General features: G+C 33.9%; 1 protein-coding gene across 1 annotated transcript in view; it reads right to left on the bottom strand.

The window, feature by feature from the left end:
* Positions 1-19151, bottom strand: part of DNAJC1 (DnaJ heat shock protein family (Hsp40) member C1) — a 110278-nt gene that overhangs the window by 53848 nt on the left and 37279 nt on the right. The window contains exons 2-6 of the mRNA XM_061351964.1: positions 16615-16716; positions 15754-15800; positions 9141-9306; positions 8158-8255; positions 6980-7073 (exon numbers count right to left, since the gene is read on the bottom strand). Of these exons, the coding sequence (XP_061207948.1) occupies positions 6980-7073; positions 8158-8255; positions 9141-9306; positions 15754-15800; positions 16615-16716 (507 nt within the window). The remainder of the gene's footprint in view (positions 1-6979; positions 7074-8157; positions 8256-9140; positions 9307-15753; positions 15801-16614; positions 16717-19151) is intronic.

The following is a 19151-nucleotide window of genomic DNA, read 5'->3' as shown; positions in this document are numbered from 1 at the left end:
AAAAAACCCAACAAAATCCACTGGAAGACAGTTTAAAATAGAAGTTATTTGAAGAAAACTTCTGCCTTAACATTTGTAAGCACATTTCAATATACTCCTTGTTAGTTTTCAATAGTTTCAGTCTAAAAAGGAATATTCATTTTCAAGCGTATTCGGGTTTGGTAGTCAAGAATATTTCAAAAGAGATTTACGTTCAGAATTTTTACTTTCCAAAGTGATAAATTCTAGTAGTCATTTTGCTTCAGTTTTAGGGCCCTAAAACCACTGGCAGTATAGATACAGCCTTTTTCAATCTAATGCTCCTTCCCCAGGATTCAGTAATGATTTTTCTTTTAGAAGATATTTCCCCAAAAAGTTCAAAATATGCACATCAACATTTTAGACCTGATCACCATTAGTTCACCATTAATAGGTAATAAACATTTCCTTTTATATAAACGTGCAGAAATAGAACTAGAACTGTTCTAACTAAAAGCTCCACCTTATCTAATCAGAAACATTTTGCTCGCATTTGCAGGAGTTTGAACACAGATACATTACTTCTCTTCACCATCAAAGCAATAATGCATATGGTTAAAGCAAAAAGAATAGTGAAGAGTGGTAATATGTGCTGGTCTTTTATACTATGATTTCAAATGTACACTTTCCAAAAAGGAACAGAATGAAAAAAAGAGTGTATTTGAAATGTGAAATTCTGCTATTAGTATCTCTAAATTGTATTTCAACTTCCATGTATAGGAAGTTCCTGTGATTACCCTCATGATTAACCAAATTATTTCAAAAAGTGTTAAAGAAAAATAAAAATCAACATACAAACACTGAATTATTTTCAATATTTTAACCATAGGAAAGAATGAAGAACAGTGAAAAAAAAATCTTGTATTTTAGTTCCTTTTTATTTTAGTATTGTCTTGCGTCAATAAACTTAAGATTGCCAAGACAAAGCTACACTTGAGTTATATAGAAATATAGAAATTCTAGATACTGGAAGTTTAAGGGTTTGTGGTTTTTTGACTGGTGGTTTGGTGGTGGTGACTGTTGTTTGCTGGTTTTAAATCCACAAAACTATTATTTATTCAAACTGTACTAATTCTGGAATAAAAACTTAGTTCTGAGTAAGACTCACTCACTTTGGCCTCTCCTTGACTCTTGGGTAGGGTGATGAGGGTTTGTTGTTTTGTTTGTGTTGTAGGGTTATTTTTCCCTCCAGCTATCTTCCTGGCTTTGTGGTCTACCTCGGAAAGACTAGAGATCAGGAGAATCAAGGCAAACATTGGAATCAACCTGCTGTATTGGCCATATGTGAATCTTCATTACAGATTTTGTGATAGTATCAGCTTCACATTTCAGTTCTCTGGGTGAGGGACTGATAAAAACAAAATGTATCCCCTCAGAATTCAGTTAACTGGAGACTTTCCCACAAGCATACTTAAAATCAGTCCACTGAAATAATTTTATCTGCATTAATTCTTATTAAATCAATCTATAGACTTGAAGAGAAATATTTGTATGAAGTTCCTGAACCAATTTTTGGGGTTTTTTTGAGTAGTGTTCTTATACAATTTGTACAAAAACACAGAGAAAATAAGGCAAATTAAAATTACTGCAACATGCACCCCTCAATTTGCTATTTCTATGCAATAAAAATGACACCCATTATACCACAGCAAAAACACTCTTTTGATGGTTTTATAAACTAATGATATCAACATGTTCTGGTAAAAAATAATGTTAAAAAAAAGTTAAACATTATGATTTATCTTTATCTGTTACATTTTTATATGTTTTTCAAAGGTAAACTAGCAAATAAATAGGAATTGCATTACTTCCTCCTTTATGAACAGAAAAAACATGCTTTGGCCTTGAAATAATACCAGGTGTGGCCAGGATTGTCAGCTGTGTATAGCCTATAGGCAGTTGAAGCATGGCTCCCAAGCCTTGGATGCAGGCTGTGCTCTGCAGCATCTGTTGGGTATTCCATATCCAGAGTGATGGAGCAAAGGTGGGCAAAAGGGGGAACTGAGGCCAATGCTGCAAGGCCTCCCTAGGACCCATTCACAATCCACAAAGCCTCACACCACAATAGAACAGCATCATTAATCGAGAAGCAGTATTGCCTCATACATGAGCTACTCTTGGAGCTATGTTCCTCTAATGTGCATGCTAGGATATACAGACATACAGTAATTCACAGGAGCAGAACAAAATTCTCTGTCACAAAGGCCAATTTCTTTAGTGTCTTACACTGACTTAAAGCTTCTACTATGCAGCAAAGCAAATTTTGTCTCCAGAGTCTCAGTCAGTGCTCTGTTAGACACAAATTATTTTTGCTCACTTGCATACACCCAGAATACTTGTTTTACCATCCACTCTCCTCTGACCTGCTTCTAAGCCTCTAATTGACCTCAGGGTCAAGAGCTTCATCCCTACTTTGGTTCTTCCAACAGCTGCAAAATAGCAAGAAACAGAGCAAATAGGCAATCACTCGTGCCACACATCCTGCAATTGCTCACTCCCCACAATTTATATCAACATTGGTGCTGTACAGTAAGTTGGAACACATTAAAACCCTGTAAAGCTGGGTATTAAGGAGATATTTAACCTGGCTTGAATAAATCTTCTCAAAAGATCTCATTTTAGGGCATATGTTATTAAACACAGTAAATTTAATTTTAAACTCGCACAATGATTTTATATAAAGTAATATGTGAAGACAAAAACAACCTACATAAATGTTTGCTGCCCTAAATAAATCTTACTTAAAAGCTAACTTTGCCAAAGGAGATGCCCTGCCGGCAAAGCCTCTTGAGTTTAATGACACATTGCCAATCCATCTAAGGCCAAAGCTAAACCATCTCTAAACAGGTGTTGAAATGTAATCACGGATTAAAAGAAAACCTGAGGAAAAAAAATTAAACACCTCTGGGTCACTAGTTTGAATCTATTCCAGGCTACTAAATCAGCTACAGTAATTACCATCTGGTAGTCTACATAAAAATAAATTACTGGCCTTTTTGTTTTAATTCACTTCACACTACACAAAGGTCTCCATAAGCAAAAGTTTCAATTGTAATTGAAAGCTCTGTTGATAATTTCACTAGGTTATACCTGGTACTACTAGTACTGAGCCTGAACTGCCTTCTCGTTATTGGCAAGCCACCAGAAGTTTTTCTAGAAATTACTTAACTAATAGGAAAATATATCATAGTGCTGGCTAGTATTAAGCTAGTGTAAAAACAGACATTCATTGCTAAACGTCACCCCAACAAGGCAGAGAGAAAGTAGTTGACAGAACATTAACACTCTTATCTTCAGTTTTCTGAAGGAAATACTTTGCGAAGAATAATTAACATTTTTTAAAAGAGACTTTGCTTAAGCCTTATGTCTGCACATCCAAAGAAAAACCTCTCATGAGCTGTTTTGGGAATAAACTGCAATTTACATATGACTGTTCTACCACAAAACGAAAGTTCACTTAAAACAACCGTGTCCTCTGCTCTACATTCACCATTCAAACTTCAGTTCTTGCACACTATATTTGGTTGATTAACTTTTTGTAAGAACAATTTTCAGTTCCAATAAGCATTATAATTAAAGTTGGGTGTCTTTTTAATTCTTCTGCTATGTATTTTCTTAAATATATATAGACTTCTTCCTGCCATTCTCATGAAAGAGGAAACTATAAATGACCTTAGAAACAATTGGTATTTTTCTTTTTTTCTTGAGCCTACATTATAAAAATTAAGCTTGATAATAGTCAATGTAATTTACACTACACTTAATGTTTCTTTCACATCAGAGATACTGGATTTATGACACATTTTATGTATTCTTTTCCCTTTGCTTCTTAAAACAAGCTTAAAGATGCTGTTTTCACCCCCAAGTTTAACTAAACTAAATGTGTGGATATAAAAACCTGTGCAATCACTCTCAAAATACAATTGTTAACAGTTTAAAAAAAAAAACAGAAAAAAAAAATCCCACATGAATCATTTTTTTAGTTGCTCTCATCCTCTTCTCACCCATTTTCCTTCCAGTTTCTTGACATAAAATGTAGACTACGATAAAATGGCATAGGCCATCAGAAGGGCATGCAAACAAAGCATTTTTCTTCAGTAAAGGCCCACCTTAATTATTTTAAGTGCCTCCTTCTGAAATCTGACATTTTGAAGAAGGAAGGGAAGTAGGAGAAAGACACTCAATTGGATAAATGAGAGCCAGGCATGGGCAGAAGCTCAGCAACCTGAATCCTCAGACAGAGCTGTTTTAAGTAGAATATTCGCATTAACTGGGGGGGGGGGGGGGGGGGGGGGAGATGCTAAGTAAAAGGAATCAGTGCAAAAACTGACAAAGTTTAAATTGATCTCTCCTTGTGTTTTTTGTTTTGTTGAGGGTTTGGGTTGGTTTTTTGTTTTATTTTGCTTGTTTGGGGCTTTTTTTTTTTGTTTCCTTCTTTTTTTTAATAAAGTTTCCTTTAAGGAAAAACTTGTGTACACAGGCAGATGGTTTTGTTTCCTTAACTGGGGAAGTAGTTCAGCAATTTCACTGTCAGGGCTTTGAAAAACTCAGTGGTAGAAGCAACATTTCATTAGAAGTATTGCTAACTCTTACTCTTTCCTGTCCCAAACAGGGTTCATTTAAATACGGATGCATTTTCAGAAGTCAATCTACAATTGGCGGGATTAGCTGCAGATGAATGACAGCCAATTTTGAAAATAATTTGTTTGCTCTTAAGTGACTGAAGAAATAATTTAGATTAACTTGATAAAGAAAAATTTGTAGCAGCCATCCTTATGTCAACCACTGTAACACCTTGTTAAATAATTTGCATGTGTAACTAGCACAAATGACACTACTCAATATCAGCATGAGTCTTATCTTCTAGATAAGCTGCCTTAGTGATTCTATTTATACTAAAAGTGTGAAACACTGAAATCTCAAGCTTATGTTAGCGTATTACTGAAGAGAAAAGGGTTCAAAATGGGACCTCTGTACCAAGTTATAATCATGTAAGAACAGCCACTCTTTTGTTATTACCTTGGTAATTCAATTAAGGCAGAACTTGCTAAAACCTTAAATACAACTTAAAAGGAGCCCAGAGGTGTCCCTGTCCAGCTGGCTACAATATCTATCTTCTGCACTGTCATTTCAGAAAAGTCACCAGCATGAGGTCACTGCTGCTCTTATGCTCTTCAAATGAGGTAATACTTCTTTATTGTTAGCTAATAAGCTACAGTAATTTATTTCAGTTATCTGAAGTCCTGAATATTCTTAATATTGAAGAATACTTGTATTTTATTGCATTTTAACTTATGTAATTGGCAGGTCACCTTAAACAACAACAAAACAAACCCTGGAGTTAAGCTCTAGTACAATTCACATACATGGCAGTTTACTCTAGAACCACATCTCTGCATCCTCCTTGCTCCACAGTTGTCCTGTCCTCAATTCCTCTACATTATACTTCCCCTGCCACCAAATCCCTGCTTGTTGGCTTCCAATTTTCCATGAGTTTAGATAGGGTTTTTGTTTTTTTTTCACTACTATTAATTTAATGGATTTAAGATCCACAACAATAGGTATTGGCTGGGTATCTACAAAGTCCAAAACCATTTTTTCTGTGTTCATCTTTTCTGCCTATTCTGGCTGAGACAGGATCTGATTTTTGATGAGCAAATCTGAAACCTGTTAAACTGACTTCTTAACAGACTATTTTAAAATAAAACGTGAGAAAACTTCAACTGAAAGAAGTATTTTGAATATTTTCCAATTAAGACAAAAAAAGTTGGATAATTATGAAAATTCCAAAAATGCAGAAACAGCAGTTGAGGAACTAAATTCTTTTCCATCTGACTCACCAAAATGAGGGATGAACATCAAAGCTTAATTTGGACACAACAGTTGATTTAATTAAGCACCATCATTTTTGTTTAAAAAACTTGCAAAAAGGAAAGGTTTCTTTAATAAAATAGCCACACAGTGCTGGTGAATCTTTTAAAAGAGGAAGATACTAACTTTTGCATCTCTTTGCAGGAAAAGTGAAAGGCTGTGGTTCTGAAAGACCAGACTTTATAATTTTTATCAGCCTTTTGCTAACATATTAGGAATTATGAATTATATGCTTTTTCCAGCTTGAACACAAACAGAAATTGAGCACTTATGCTATTTCTACTTCTATTTCTACAGAAACTCAATGTTTCTGTAAACCAAAGTAAAATCCACCTTGCATTCAATGATCCATATTCATTAGTGACAAGGGTACCAAAACCAAATGGATATATTCATGGCAAATGAAAAGAAAGACCATGTCATATTAAAAAAGTTATCCTGATAACAGATCTGACAACACTTACACTGGCTGACTATCAACTAAATTTTACAGTTTAGGTTATTAAATCAAAACCACACAACCGTGGGCAAATCTGCCACATTTACTTTTATAAGTTACAACTATACCTTTGTTACTTTACCATTAGTAGTATTTTCAGGTATTGATTTACAACCTTAACCACTAACTTTAAAAAAAAAAAAAACTCAATCAGAAGAAGTAGTTTCATTGTCCCCTCAAATTTAAATGACATTAATGCTTACTGTGAAAGCACAGCATTTCCCTATTTGAGATAAAAATATTTTTGCTAACAGATCACTCATTAGGAATACCAATCTCTTTTTACATGTATATATATATCACCCCTCTCCATAATATATTCCTGTAATTTTGCCTAACAGGAAAACTGCTGCTGAATTCTCTAGCACATTAAGATTAATGTGTGTTTTGAATAAATTCATATTTTGATGAACTTATGATAATATATTTGCCTCCAAAGAGTAATTTTTATACATATATATATATATATACACGCACATGGTATGTGCTTGAGTCAAAAAAATCTGTAAAAACAAGTGCTATGCATGTGGTTATCCATAATAATACCATCAAGAAAAATAAAGCAATATAACTTAGAATCATTACTGTTACCTGGAACAGCTGAGGTAAAGCTTTCACAGTGAGACAGAACCATATTCCCAGCTTGCATGGAAGTAAGTCATGCCACTGTGGTTTGTCCAATACTCTGCAGTTAAATAAAATTGTGAGTTTTTCGTTACTTCTGCACAATCATAAAGTCAGAACTTTACCATATCCTTCAAGATGATTAGCACTTGTCAACTCCTATAAAAGCATGTAACTACATAATATTAAAAATACATTTTGAATATTCAATTAAAAATACGTAACAGCTCACTTCTAATCACTGCTGTATTTTAATCTTTTAAAAAGGGCTTTTCAAGAAGATAAATTCCTAAGCCACATAATCACTTCAGTTTGAAAAACAAAACAAAACAAAACAAACAAATCCCTGGAAAAACCTCAAGCCTCAACGAAGTGTTCACAAGTGCTGACAACCAGATATGAAGACTGTAGCATAAACAAAACAATACATAAAAATTAATGTCATTCGCAGTTCACTGGAGCATTACTCACTGATGTCATCAGGAAAGACAACAGGCAGAATGGTCTCTGATCTCCATCCTGCATTGATCCAGTTCATGCCCCTGCTGTGTGAACTATTTAAACCCTTTATTTCTTTCTATGAATCAATAGAAGAAATGGTGGTATCTTTTGGAGCATTCAGAAAGTCACTGTTTGCCTACGTGTTTCTTAACAAACAATGGTGTTAGAAGCCTTTACCAACATGCTTGTTTTTAAGTTAATCAGATAAAAAGCATTAAATCAGAGAAGCATTAATACTCCATAAAACTCCTTGTTTAGTATGGTAATAAACTAAAGCTTAAATAAACTGAAAATTGTTAATTGTAAGAAAAGGAAAAAAAATAATCTTCAAAGACAGAAAAAGTTGTAAAATCTTCTAAAATCAACGTGTAGAAACAATACACCCTTCTATAAGCCAGATATCATTAATTCAGCCTTAATCTTTCAATTATTGTTGATCTGCTGAATAAACACCACACATGTATTCTCAAATCAAAAGCTGAAAACACATCTACACTGTCATGCTTTATATCAGCAATTGCTGCTACTACAAATACAGTTGTTTTTCTCATTAAGTCTTTCAGAGATGCAAGGAGAACATGACAGAACTAAACCAGCAGCTGATAAAATGATTTATAATGCAGAAAACAAAAGTTCCTTCCCACCTTTCATTTTTGTCTAGAGCAGCAAGTTTGGCTTCATCTGTACCCCTGCCGCCTGTTTTTTTCTTCTTCTCCCTCTTTTTTCTGCTAAGCAGTTCATCCTTGATGTAGAAAGAACTACGGTTACAGGTTATCATTAGCATGTAAACCACAAATGTTACTGGGACTCTTCTGTGAAGGGTAAACAGTAGAGTAGCATTTATGCAAATGTATCTAGGGGTCCTACATGATTAAGTAAAATGATCTATCTTAACAATAACTGTTGCCATGGTATCCAGTCTTTAAACACACATGAAGTCCAGTTCTGTCACTCATGTGTATCTCCATAGCAATCAAAGTTTTCTAAGAGGAGAAAGCATTCAACTTGCCTCCTTTCTCATTCATCAACTTCAATAATGCAGTGGAAAATTAAAAAAAAAAAAAAAGTAAATAGATGCTAATGTATGAATATTTTTTGAGTTATGCTTAGGTTTTTTCCTAGTCGAACAGCAATAGATCTCTATATGACAAAAAATTAAAAATAATCAAAAAATAATGTGGTTTATACTGCTTACCAATGCCTATCCTGTTAACAAAAAACCCAAAGCAAGAAAGTATTTAGCTAAGAACAAAGGCAAAGCAAGTATGACTTCTAAATGAATGAAAACTGAATATTTTTAAGCATCTTTTAGGAAAACCACAGACATGACTACAGTAGCATACAGTTCTGTGTTAACTGATGATAGAAGAGTTTTTATTCCTCTTCTTCCTTCCAGTTAAACAAAGACCCATCTCTTGCTAGTAATTACCAACTGTAGAAAAGTTAAGCAGTTTTTAGATTACTATTTGTGTAGCTCATTCTATAGTTATCAAATATAATCTTTTTAAAATATGAAAACTCCAAACTCAAAACAGACGAAGCAGAAGATATTCCTATAATATGCAAACTTCTGCAGGAAAATCAATACTAATAATTGAAGCAAGTTTGATTTATTACCAATACTTACCAGCTGTTTTTCCAGGTAGATTGACCAAACCACAGCATAATGACCCACTGTGAGTATAATGAACAAGAGTAATGCCAGCTCAGCATTGCTCATTTTTCTCACCCGCCTGTAGTAGAATACAGGCTGTCGCCAATCTGGTAGTCCATTGATCAGAATATCATCATACCTACAGTAGCAAATATAACAGGCTTTCATGGAGAGCTAAAAATTAAATAAGCCAAACCATCCAATTACAGAACAAAACAAATGATAATCCACAGACAGCTTGAACACTATACACACAAAAGATCATTTGGGTTTTGTTGTGTTTTGGTTTTTAGTTTTGTTTTTGTTGGGGGGCTGGTTTTAGAGCAATGCCTTGTTTTGTCAGCTGCTAGGCTTGCATCTGGAAACAAGCAGAATCCAGAACCAAATGCTGGGGAAATGTATCTAGTCTTTTGCAATTTAAATAAATAAATAAAGTGATTTGACTGCTCCTGCAACACCCACCCACCCTCCAGTTCATTCACTTCTGAAATGACAGACTCCTAGAAATGTAGCTGTGTTCTACCTGCCTAGTGATCAGTGGGCAGGTCTTCATGATAGAAGTAAATAACAAACCACACACTACTAACTAAATAGGTAGCAAAGAACAAAAGTCAAACGCTAGAGAAATCCATTTTTCTTTTACAAATTAAAAGCACAAGTGTTGGGGGAGGGGAGAGGTATTTTTGCTTTCGTTTTGTCCTTTAGCAGCACAATATCCATTCGGTAAAAATGTAGCCAGACTTAACATCAATTCTGTGTCAGATACGAATTTGAAGTTAAAGGCTCGATTTTGATGTTAGAAAACAAAGTTCACCACAGCAAGATGATTTTGATTTTCTATTTGAAAAGCTGTCGCCAAAAAATCAATCTATTTTAAAACTGTTTAATTTTACTAACACCACTGACTGTACAGAAACCATTTTCTGACAATTTGTCTGTTTTTCTTCACACAGATGTCTTGAAACATCTTAGTATGTCTGGGGTCTTTTATTTACAGTATGTTGCCATCAATTTAAAAATAAACAAGCCACAGACATGCAAAACAGATTTTTCTACTTGTTAACTTTGAAGAGTAAAGTTTCAAACAAAAATCTCTCCAGTAAACTCAAAAACCTGTATGTTCAAGATGCACAACCTGTTAATCTTAAATTGAACACAACTCATTACACATTCTAATCACACCATTTCCAGAATTAAATCTGCACTGAAAGGCCTAATTTGGTGCAACACATTGACCAAAATATTTTAATTAAAAATATTCTGAGTTAGTCGCAGGCCTAATTACAGGAATAGAAATAGAGCCTATATTGTCATGCAGGTCAGTAGAACTCAGTAGTAGGTTTTTCTCAAGTAAATTGACCAATCCAGGAATAATAGCGCAGCTGCTAAACTGCCAGTCTTGACATGTAAATCAATTTAAATGCAACAACTGCACTAGCTACTTTGATAGTTATTAAATTGATACCTTGGAGATGTACTAAAAAAATTCTCCACAAATAAAATTCATTTTTTTAAGCAGAAAAAGAGGCAATGCTTTTCAATTAAAAAAATATACTTTAATTCAGCATATCTAGAAAAGCTGACTTCTGGTAAAACATTTGTTCAAGCTGGCACCATTATTTCTATGCAGAAGATTTAACCATGCAGGATTCTTCAGTGCCCTGAATGCTATCAGCACTAAAATTCATATTACAAAATTCTATCTTCCATGCAAATTATAAGACTACTAAGATTAATATCCATTATTGTAAAATTTGAAGTAACCTTTTTCCTTTCCAGTAAGTCAAAATAAATTACCTGCTGATGCCTTAACACAAAATCTGGTCAGAAAAATGGCTTAGTATGTTACTTCAAAACTAAAACTTCTATGTAACGTTTTGTTCAAGAATTGAGTAGAAGTTTTAGCATTTTGGAAGCAATAATGCATTCCCTAAATATTGTTAGAATACATTAAAATATTTTACAAAACGAACCCATTTTTAAAACACATTAGGTTGATAGATTTCGCAACAGATGTTCTTCTTTTGATAGCTTCAGAGAAATACATGTAAAATCATAAAACTTTTTTAATGTTGCTATAAAGTCATTAAGCACTTGCCTTTCTTATAATACTAAGGCTTGCTAATTTATGTACTGAAAACGTCGCTACTGATTAAATAAGGTCCAATACAACAATATGTAAAAGGGGATTGCAAACTGACGTTTGACAACCCCGTTCTATTATAAATTATCTGTTAAAAAAAAAATTAAGACAGCAGAGTCTCTTGCATTAAACACTTTAAACAGCACTCTGTATTTACTAGGCTCCGTCCGCTGTTCTGAACAACAGTCTCCAAGGATTAAGTCTCAGAATCAATGCTCTATTGATTTTACTATCAATGAGCATTATGGCTCACACGACTGGCCATTTTAAGGGAAGATAGCTTCTATTATAACCCACTTTTTAGAATATATACTGTTAAAAGATAAATCACTGCTTTCAATAGTAATTAAGCTCTGTATTTGAAAAATAAAGATATCAATGATTTTCAGGTTTTCAACTGGAAAATGATCCTACTGGAACTCAGAAGCTTCCCATAATTTTAAAATCTTGATTTTGGAATTTAGGACATGGTCTAATTAAAAGCAAGTTTCTCATTAAAGAATTTCTTTATAGAAAACTACATTAGCTATGGAGGATAGTTAGTTAATCCATGTGCATCAAGAACTACATTCAAAATTTAATTACAAAGCATTCTTCTTTTGGCAACCTGTACTAATTGATACTTTATGTAAGTGGGGAAAAAAATCGAGCTGAAAAGGGAAAAAAAAAGTACATCTGCAGTATTTTTTCCTCAGACATATGTATACAGAATGCAACAAATCTGACATATGAGTATGCCTGCCAGTTGTCTGAAATGCAGCAGTCAGCAAGCTACAAAAACCCCAAAGCACCAATACAGGAACAAAAAAGACAAAAAAATCCCCTTTTATAACTTAAGTTGAATTTATTTATTTTTTTCTAGAACTGAGTACTCTACAAGAGACTTGTTAGTCTCATACTCACAAGTAACCAACTGTAGTATTATTAAAATTTTACTCTTCTGTAAAGTTGCATTAAATAGTTTTTAGAGGTCTTTGTAGAATCAATTACATTGGAAGAAAAAAAAAATCTCCATTAACTGTAGTAGCTAATTACAATATCATCTATTTTAATATAATTGTAATTTACTCTTCCCTCCATGTCATATTTCAAATAATTTAGAGATCTGATATAGTTTATATCCTGTAACCTTGAATTAATGAGATCTATTCTGAACTATGGGAAGACAGCACTGGTGTTTTTTATTTTGCGGCCTTTTTTCCTCAAGATGTCAAAGACATCCAGTGCAACATCAGCCAAAACAGTTTATACCTATGAATACAGACAATTATAATGAGAGCTAAGATAAACACCTTTCTTACTCTAAACAAGTATATCTTGATTCCTTTGCAAATGCTTCCTGTAATCAAGCCCACATTGTTACAGAGAATAGGCCTGGTAACTTATAAAAGCCCCTTCAAATGGTAACAAACAATGAAATTAAAATGTAAGATTTTTGACTAATTACAATTAATAAAAGTGTGCGGAACTCCTTTTTCATAAATTAAAAATAATCAAAGGCTAACAAAATTTATCATTGTCAAGTTGATTTACCAATAAATGCCCTAAAGTAAAATGTATTTCAGGAAACACACCTCTCTCTCCATTCCCCAGAGATAAAACTTTTATGAAGAATTTTACGCACCGCAGTGTGCATACAGAACATAAAACATGTTCTGCCACATGTACATTTAACTTAAACACTTTATATTAAATAATGCTGCATGTATGTTTAATGTCAGAATATTAGAATGCTTTGGTTATGTATAAGTCAGTGTGTAAGATAAAATTACTAAAAGGGTAATACTACTATATTCTGTAGTTCTACTACTAATATTAGTATATTTCACAAGCAACTATATAACTTTCTCAAAAAAGCAAACCACATTTTAATTTTAAAGCCCTGTATTATAATTGTCAGTAGAGGAATTGTGATGTTTTAAGAAAAGCTTCTGCTACCAGATAAAGTAAAAATTTACTGATAAATCTGAAAATACAGAGTTTAGAAAAATAATGACATATAGGTTGCCAACAGATCTGGCTTTTTAGAATGCTGTTTCTTTATACACACACAGAGTTAACACCTCCGCCATTCACCAAGACATGGAGGAAAGGTCTAATTAGACACAGCTACATTTTTCCTGTGTAGGACCTTATTCCTGCCTTTGCTGGTTCCACTCTGTATGCGTATCAGGACATCACTTTCGATATGAGCAATAAGAGGCAGGTACAGCTAATTTCACTGCCCAGAAGCAGAAGCCTGCAGCTCACTCTTCTCAAGGTAGTGTAATCCCATGCCCCAGCCCATTTAGGTGTCCAGTTGTAAAGGAATTCCCAGCTAAAATGCCAAAATTCCTCACTGACTAATTTGTAAGACACAGAACTTACTTCCTTCTCATCCCATCAGGTCTTTGAGTTATTTCAGATACAAAAACTACCACACTATCTGGGATGGGGGGGAACCTGGCAGAAGGCTTTGTTACAGCAGATCCAAATAAGCGTCTCTGAAATCAGGATGAAACTGAGTTGATAAGCTCTGAGAGACAAAAGGTGCAGTGTAGTTTCTTCCCAGTACATGGGCATGACAGTAACCTTTGAGCCTCTTTTCACTACATCTATCACCTCACACAATGAATAGGCAAGTATCAACATCTAAAGTAGGGAGATCGCAAAGAAACCAAATAATTCTCCCTTTTCTTCTGCCAAGAAACCCATGAGTTACCTTGTAACACAAACAATATTAGAGAGGGAGCAGCTCCCAGCACACTTACTTGAGACTTGTTTTAAAGACATGCTCCAACAATGCCTTACAGGGTACAGGACAGACCACCCTCCATTTACAAGCTCAACGGCGAGTTTATCATTAAGAATGTCAACTGTGTAATATATCTGACCAATAAAGGTTTTCTCAAAGCAATAACACCATATAGCTATGCTACTGTACATGTTATTTCTAAACTCTGCATATTATTTCCAGAAAATTCTCTGAAGATAAACTATTTAATCAACTATAGAGACAATATCAACCATGCATCGACACTGTGCGAGAAAGCTACGACACTATGTACAAAACAAGTTATTGGCAGTGAACTCAATCTAAGTGAGAACAATCTACCACTGCTTTAAATTCTCATTTGTAAACACTGTGCTGCACTAATTAACAAGATTCTTATAAAAAAGTTGGGTTAAGTCATTCATATTCGCAATGCATGCAAGGCTTAAAAACCTAAGCTTTACAAACAACTGCATCACAGTTCCATGCAAAAAGCTGCTGTTACAGCTGCAAGGAAATTCCTAGAGATTCCAAGCTGGAATTAAGTTCCAGAAAGGCAATATCAAAAAGAAGCTGTAAACAATGTTATAAACAAAAAGGTGGGAAAATCTGGGGGATAACTCACTTTCCAAGTGGTCTGGAACCACTTAAACTAACATTAAAAAAAAAAAAAAAACAAAAACAAACAAACCAAAACCATTCCTTGAATAGAACTTCACAATGAAATTCTCTTGAGAGGTAAAAAAACCCCAAAACAACAACAACAAAGCCAACCCCACCAAATTTCCAAAAGTACTTCTATTAAGTACATTTTCATGACACTTCAAGAGAGGATTATCAAAAAGTAGATAATCTGTACTATAAAACCTGGACTCCTGCCAAGACATCTACAAAGCCAATAACCCTTCAAGAAATGTCTCGTGAAGCCCTGTTTAAATACTTGTAAACCGAAAGGTGATTTACTATAACTCCAACCCAAAAGCAAAACTCTTTCAAGTGTCCCAGATAATCATTAAATGCTTATCAGCTCAAAAGAATAAAAAAAATCATTTTAAACAATCATCCAAAAAGCAGCTCAGCCCCAGATTTTCAGTTCCTAATTCTATCCCCTCCAGGTACTGCTGGACATAATCCTGAAGCAGCAAAGACAACTATTACTTATTAAAAACTTATGCTACTTATACCAAAGTTTACAGTATTATAAATAATACATCTGAAAGAAAAAACAGTTAACTAAGCAACAGAAAACAATGCTGAAGATGTACACTGGAAATAATGCCTAAATATCATGCTACAAACATCAAGATATAAATTTTATTAATACAATGAGATACAACTGTCAGCTGAATCAGTGGTCTGTATTTTCAACCATTTTATTGTTTTAATAAAATAAGCAATGAGAATTAATACAACTCAACAAGTGATGTAATTAAGTGTTAAAAAAAATTGCTTCAAAAAACAGCAAGCTTTTGAAGTTGAGATACCACTTCTAAAGGAATATAACCAGTATATAACACAAAAATAAACACCAGCTTCCACTTTAAGCCACATAAAATCTTTAACTAAACCTAAGAATTGCAAATGTAAATTATATAAAAAAATCATCTGAAGAGTTACAGTTAAGTCAAATAGGACTTAAATACATCACTGGCACAAATGCTTTATTTAAGAAACTCTGTGAGTTAACTCACCTCTGCCTCCTTTCTTCATCCTTTAAAACCTCATAGATGGCCACCAACTAAAACAAAACCAGAAGAAGGAAGTGGGGGAAAATCCCACACACGAATGACTTTACAAACTTTGAATAGTAGTATCTTATTTTATGTTTGCCAACTACTGACCTTTGCTAATTTTCACATTGCCCTGCAACACTGAGAAGCAAACTCAATATGCAAAAGAAACAGTGACATATTCATACACAAAGTATCATCAGATACACAAACAACTCCTACAGAAGCTTTGGTTTTTTCCCTCCTTGCATCTTGTCAAACTGAGTCTTGCATCAGTTACACCTTAAAAAAAAAAAGGTATAATTTGTTTCATCCTAAAGATGCTACTTAAATTAAGTAGCCTCTATTTAGTCATCAGAAGTATATTTCTAAAGGTAAAGCTGATTACAAGAGTCTCGTGGTTTCCACTCTGTAAGGATTCAAAAGGCACATATTCAAAAACTAAAATGGATGTTCTCATTAATTATGCCCACATATGGCTTGCATTGAGAACTGATCAGATTTTTTCCCTGCTGCTTTTGAAAAAGGTATTTATAAACAGCCTTACATAAAGTGTAAAACGTATTACCCTCCTAAGAGTACAAGTGTTAAGTGGTATGTTCAAATTAATGTTAATAACAGGTAAATACTAATTTAGGAGTTATTCAGCAAGTTAATTCTGAAAAAGTGCGCTTGTTTTTAATCAATACATCAAGAAAAATGTAATTCAATGTTCAGCTTAGTCATTTCAAAGGTGTACCATTGTTCTTACTGAAACACACCATCATAAAAAATTCTGATTCTATTTTCCCTAAAAAATTTATTGCCACACATTGCACTTACTTGCCTAAACTGTGTCTCTGCATTTTCATCTTTATTCTTGTCTGGGTGTAAAACCAGTGAAAGCTTTCGATATGCTTTCCGAATGTCTGCAGACGAAGCATCCTGAAAAAGTAAAACAAAGCAAACGGTCAGAAACTAATTCTCAGAATTTGTTAAGATGTGAAGACAGTCAATCAAGTGCAGGAACTAAGTCAACGTAATTTGAGACGTCTAACAACCAAACCATGCAACTAGCCTAGCCTAAATGACTGAATGAAACAGTCATTCAGTCCAATTCATCTTTCAACTTAACTTCCTTCATTACCATACATCCATTACAGTGATATTTGCCAAAACTTCTAAGCACTTTCTTGCTTAAACACTAACCCAAGCACCTTCTACACCACTTGAAAGTTCAAATAAAACCTGAAAATCATTGCATCTGCATATCTTCAAGACAGACATCATTTCAGGAAATTATCATGCTCAATTTCCCAAACTCAGGACTTGCTCTGAACTCTTCCCTTATTAATATTTACATGTAATTCACCAGTAATAGGACTTCCATTCAACTTCAGCTTCACTGTGTCTAAAGAATTGTATTTTTCTAAAGTAGCTTCAAATTGCAGTCTTGAAGCTATACTGTAGCACCGACATCAATCTTTATCTTAATCATTGTAAGAATTGCACACATTTGGGGAGGGAAAAAAATAAAATTCAGGACGTAAAATGCATCAGTGAGATACCAAGTTAGCTGCACAATACACAGATTTCTGAATGAATGACTGCTATTTAGTACATGCTATAAAACTATCCAGAAATGGAAGATTTCAAGAGTTATATTACATAGTATATATGTGTTAAACTCAGCAGAAGAGACACAAAGCATCATATTTAAACAGAACTACTTGCATTCTATTACTAACATCTCCAAGGCAACATTTTAGAAATCAGCTGTTTATCTGACTATTTTTATTTCTTGATTTTGTATATATTGTTCCCCAGTATATTCTCTCTCTCAAAATTACAGTGTCAATAGGGATTAAAAACCACCAAAACCCAGATCTGAATTAGCTGTGAGAGGAACAGAGCTGAAATAAGATAATAATTAACGCAATACTATAATTAGTCTGTCAGTCTTTTTATTACAAATCATTATTTTCATTTTCAAATTTTCAGTTTTATAACATGAGGCTATTATAATGCTGTATACAAGTTTGGGCCAGGAGTGCATATTAGAGAAAGACTGGAGGAGGGGAAGAGGGAAAGGATAAAGCTGGGGGGGGGGGGAAGGCAGAATTTTCTCAAATTCAGCTTTTGAAATGATATTTTAAGTAAGCTGGTATTATCCCCAAATGCAAGATCAAAATTTCCATAGTCTCTTGTCCGCCAAAGAAGGAAGGTGCTTTTATTAGTTGCAGGAACATTTCTCCTGAAAAGACTGCATATGCATTTTTCATTTTTAAGTTTTCCAACAGCTACTTCTAAGGCCTGGGACACCAAAGCAAAATTCCTCTGGTTGAGTACCAGCTTGCTTCCAGCTTCATTGCTGCTAGGGAGCTGTTTCATACTGCCATTGTTTTATAGGTTTATTTTTAACTCTTGGTGAAGGGGAAGGAAGAGACAGTGACTAAGTATCTATTCTAAGAACAAAGAAACATTAAATTTTGAGATGCAAATTTAATAGAGTAAGATTAAATAAACGAGAAAATGCAAAGTAAATAATGTTTTTTAAGTTAGAGATTGAGACCATCATAAACTCAAGAAATGTGTATAAACGTGTATAACCTCCAGACTGTGTATCTAGGATAAAACACAGCTTATTCCTTCTCTACCATTAGAGGTGCTTGGTATTATTTATGGAATAGTCACAGCGAACAGTTAAAAACCTGATAAAAGCACACTGAAAGGTTGTCCCACAGCATTCTTCCAATTACTTCTAACAAACAAGTAAACAAAGTTATGGTGTTTTCAGTTGTATCCAAACAATTTAAACTTCAATTTTATTTGGGAGCAGCATAATAATTTGTGCAAATGATCAGGACAAAAGGTAGTTTATCTATTTTATGCTTAATCAAAGCAAGAGATCCCAACTCAGCTCTGAAAGAATAAAGTTGCTTAAATATTTATGTTGCTTCACCTTCAGAAGCTGAAACAAAAACTTATGAATTTACAAAAATAAATTGTTCCTCTTAGTTACCAGGAATAATTTATTGATACTTTTGTTTCCCTCATCTACCCACCCAGTCATCCACTTCATAAACAATGTGGGCTTGTCTTCAAGATAAAGTATTTCAGCACTACTACTGCAAATAAAAATCAGGAAATAGTTTACTGGCCATGGTTTTAGCAAAACCATGAAAGTGATCTTTATGAATGTATCAGCTAATTGTAATTAAGCCCTACAAGGTTGAAAAGGTGATAATAATACTGACAAGAAATTAAATATGGGATGTTGCTGTGAATTATTTAATTGCAACTGGTCTACATAAATTTCTGCAGCAATAATAATTTTGCCTGCTAACCGATTTTCTCCACAATACTGTCAAACACAACAC

Source organism: Neopsephotus bourkii, unplaced genomic scaffold (genome assembly GCF_033783945.1).
Source record: "Neopsephotus bourkii isolate Nb327-2 ecotype Australia unplaced genomic scaffold, CSIRO-AGI_Nbou_v1 NB_53, whole genome shotgun sequence".
In the NCBI taxonomy this organism is placed as follows: domain Eukaryota; kingdom Metazoa; phylum Chordata; class Aves; order Psittaciformes; family Psittacidae; genus Neopsephotus; species Neopsephotus bourkii.
Note: the sequence above shows the minus strand (reverse complement) of the source record. Positions and strands in the feature narration are given on the sequence as shown.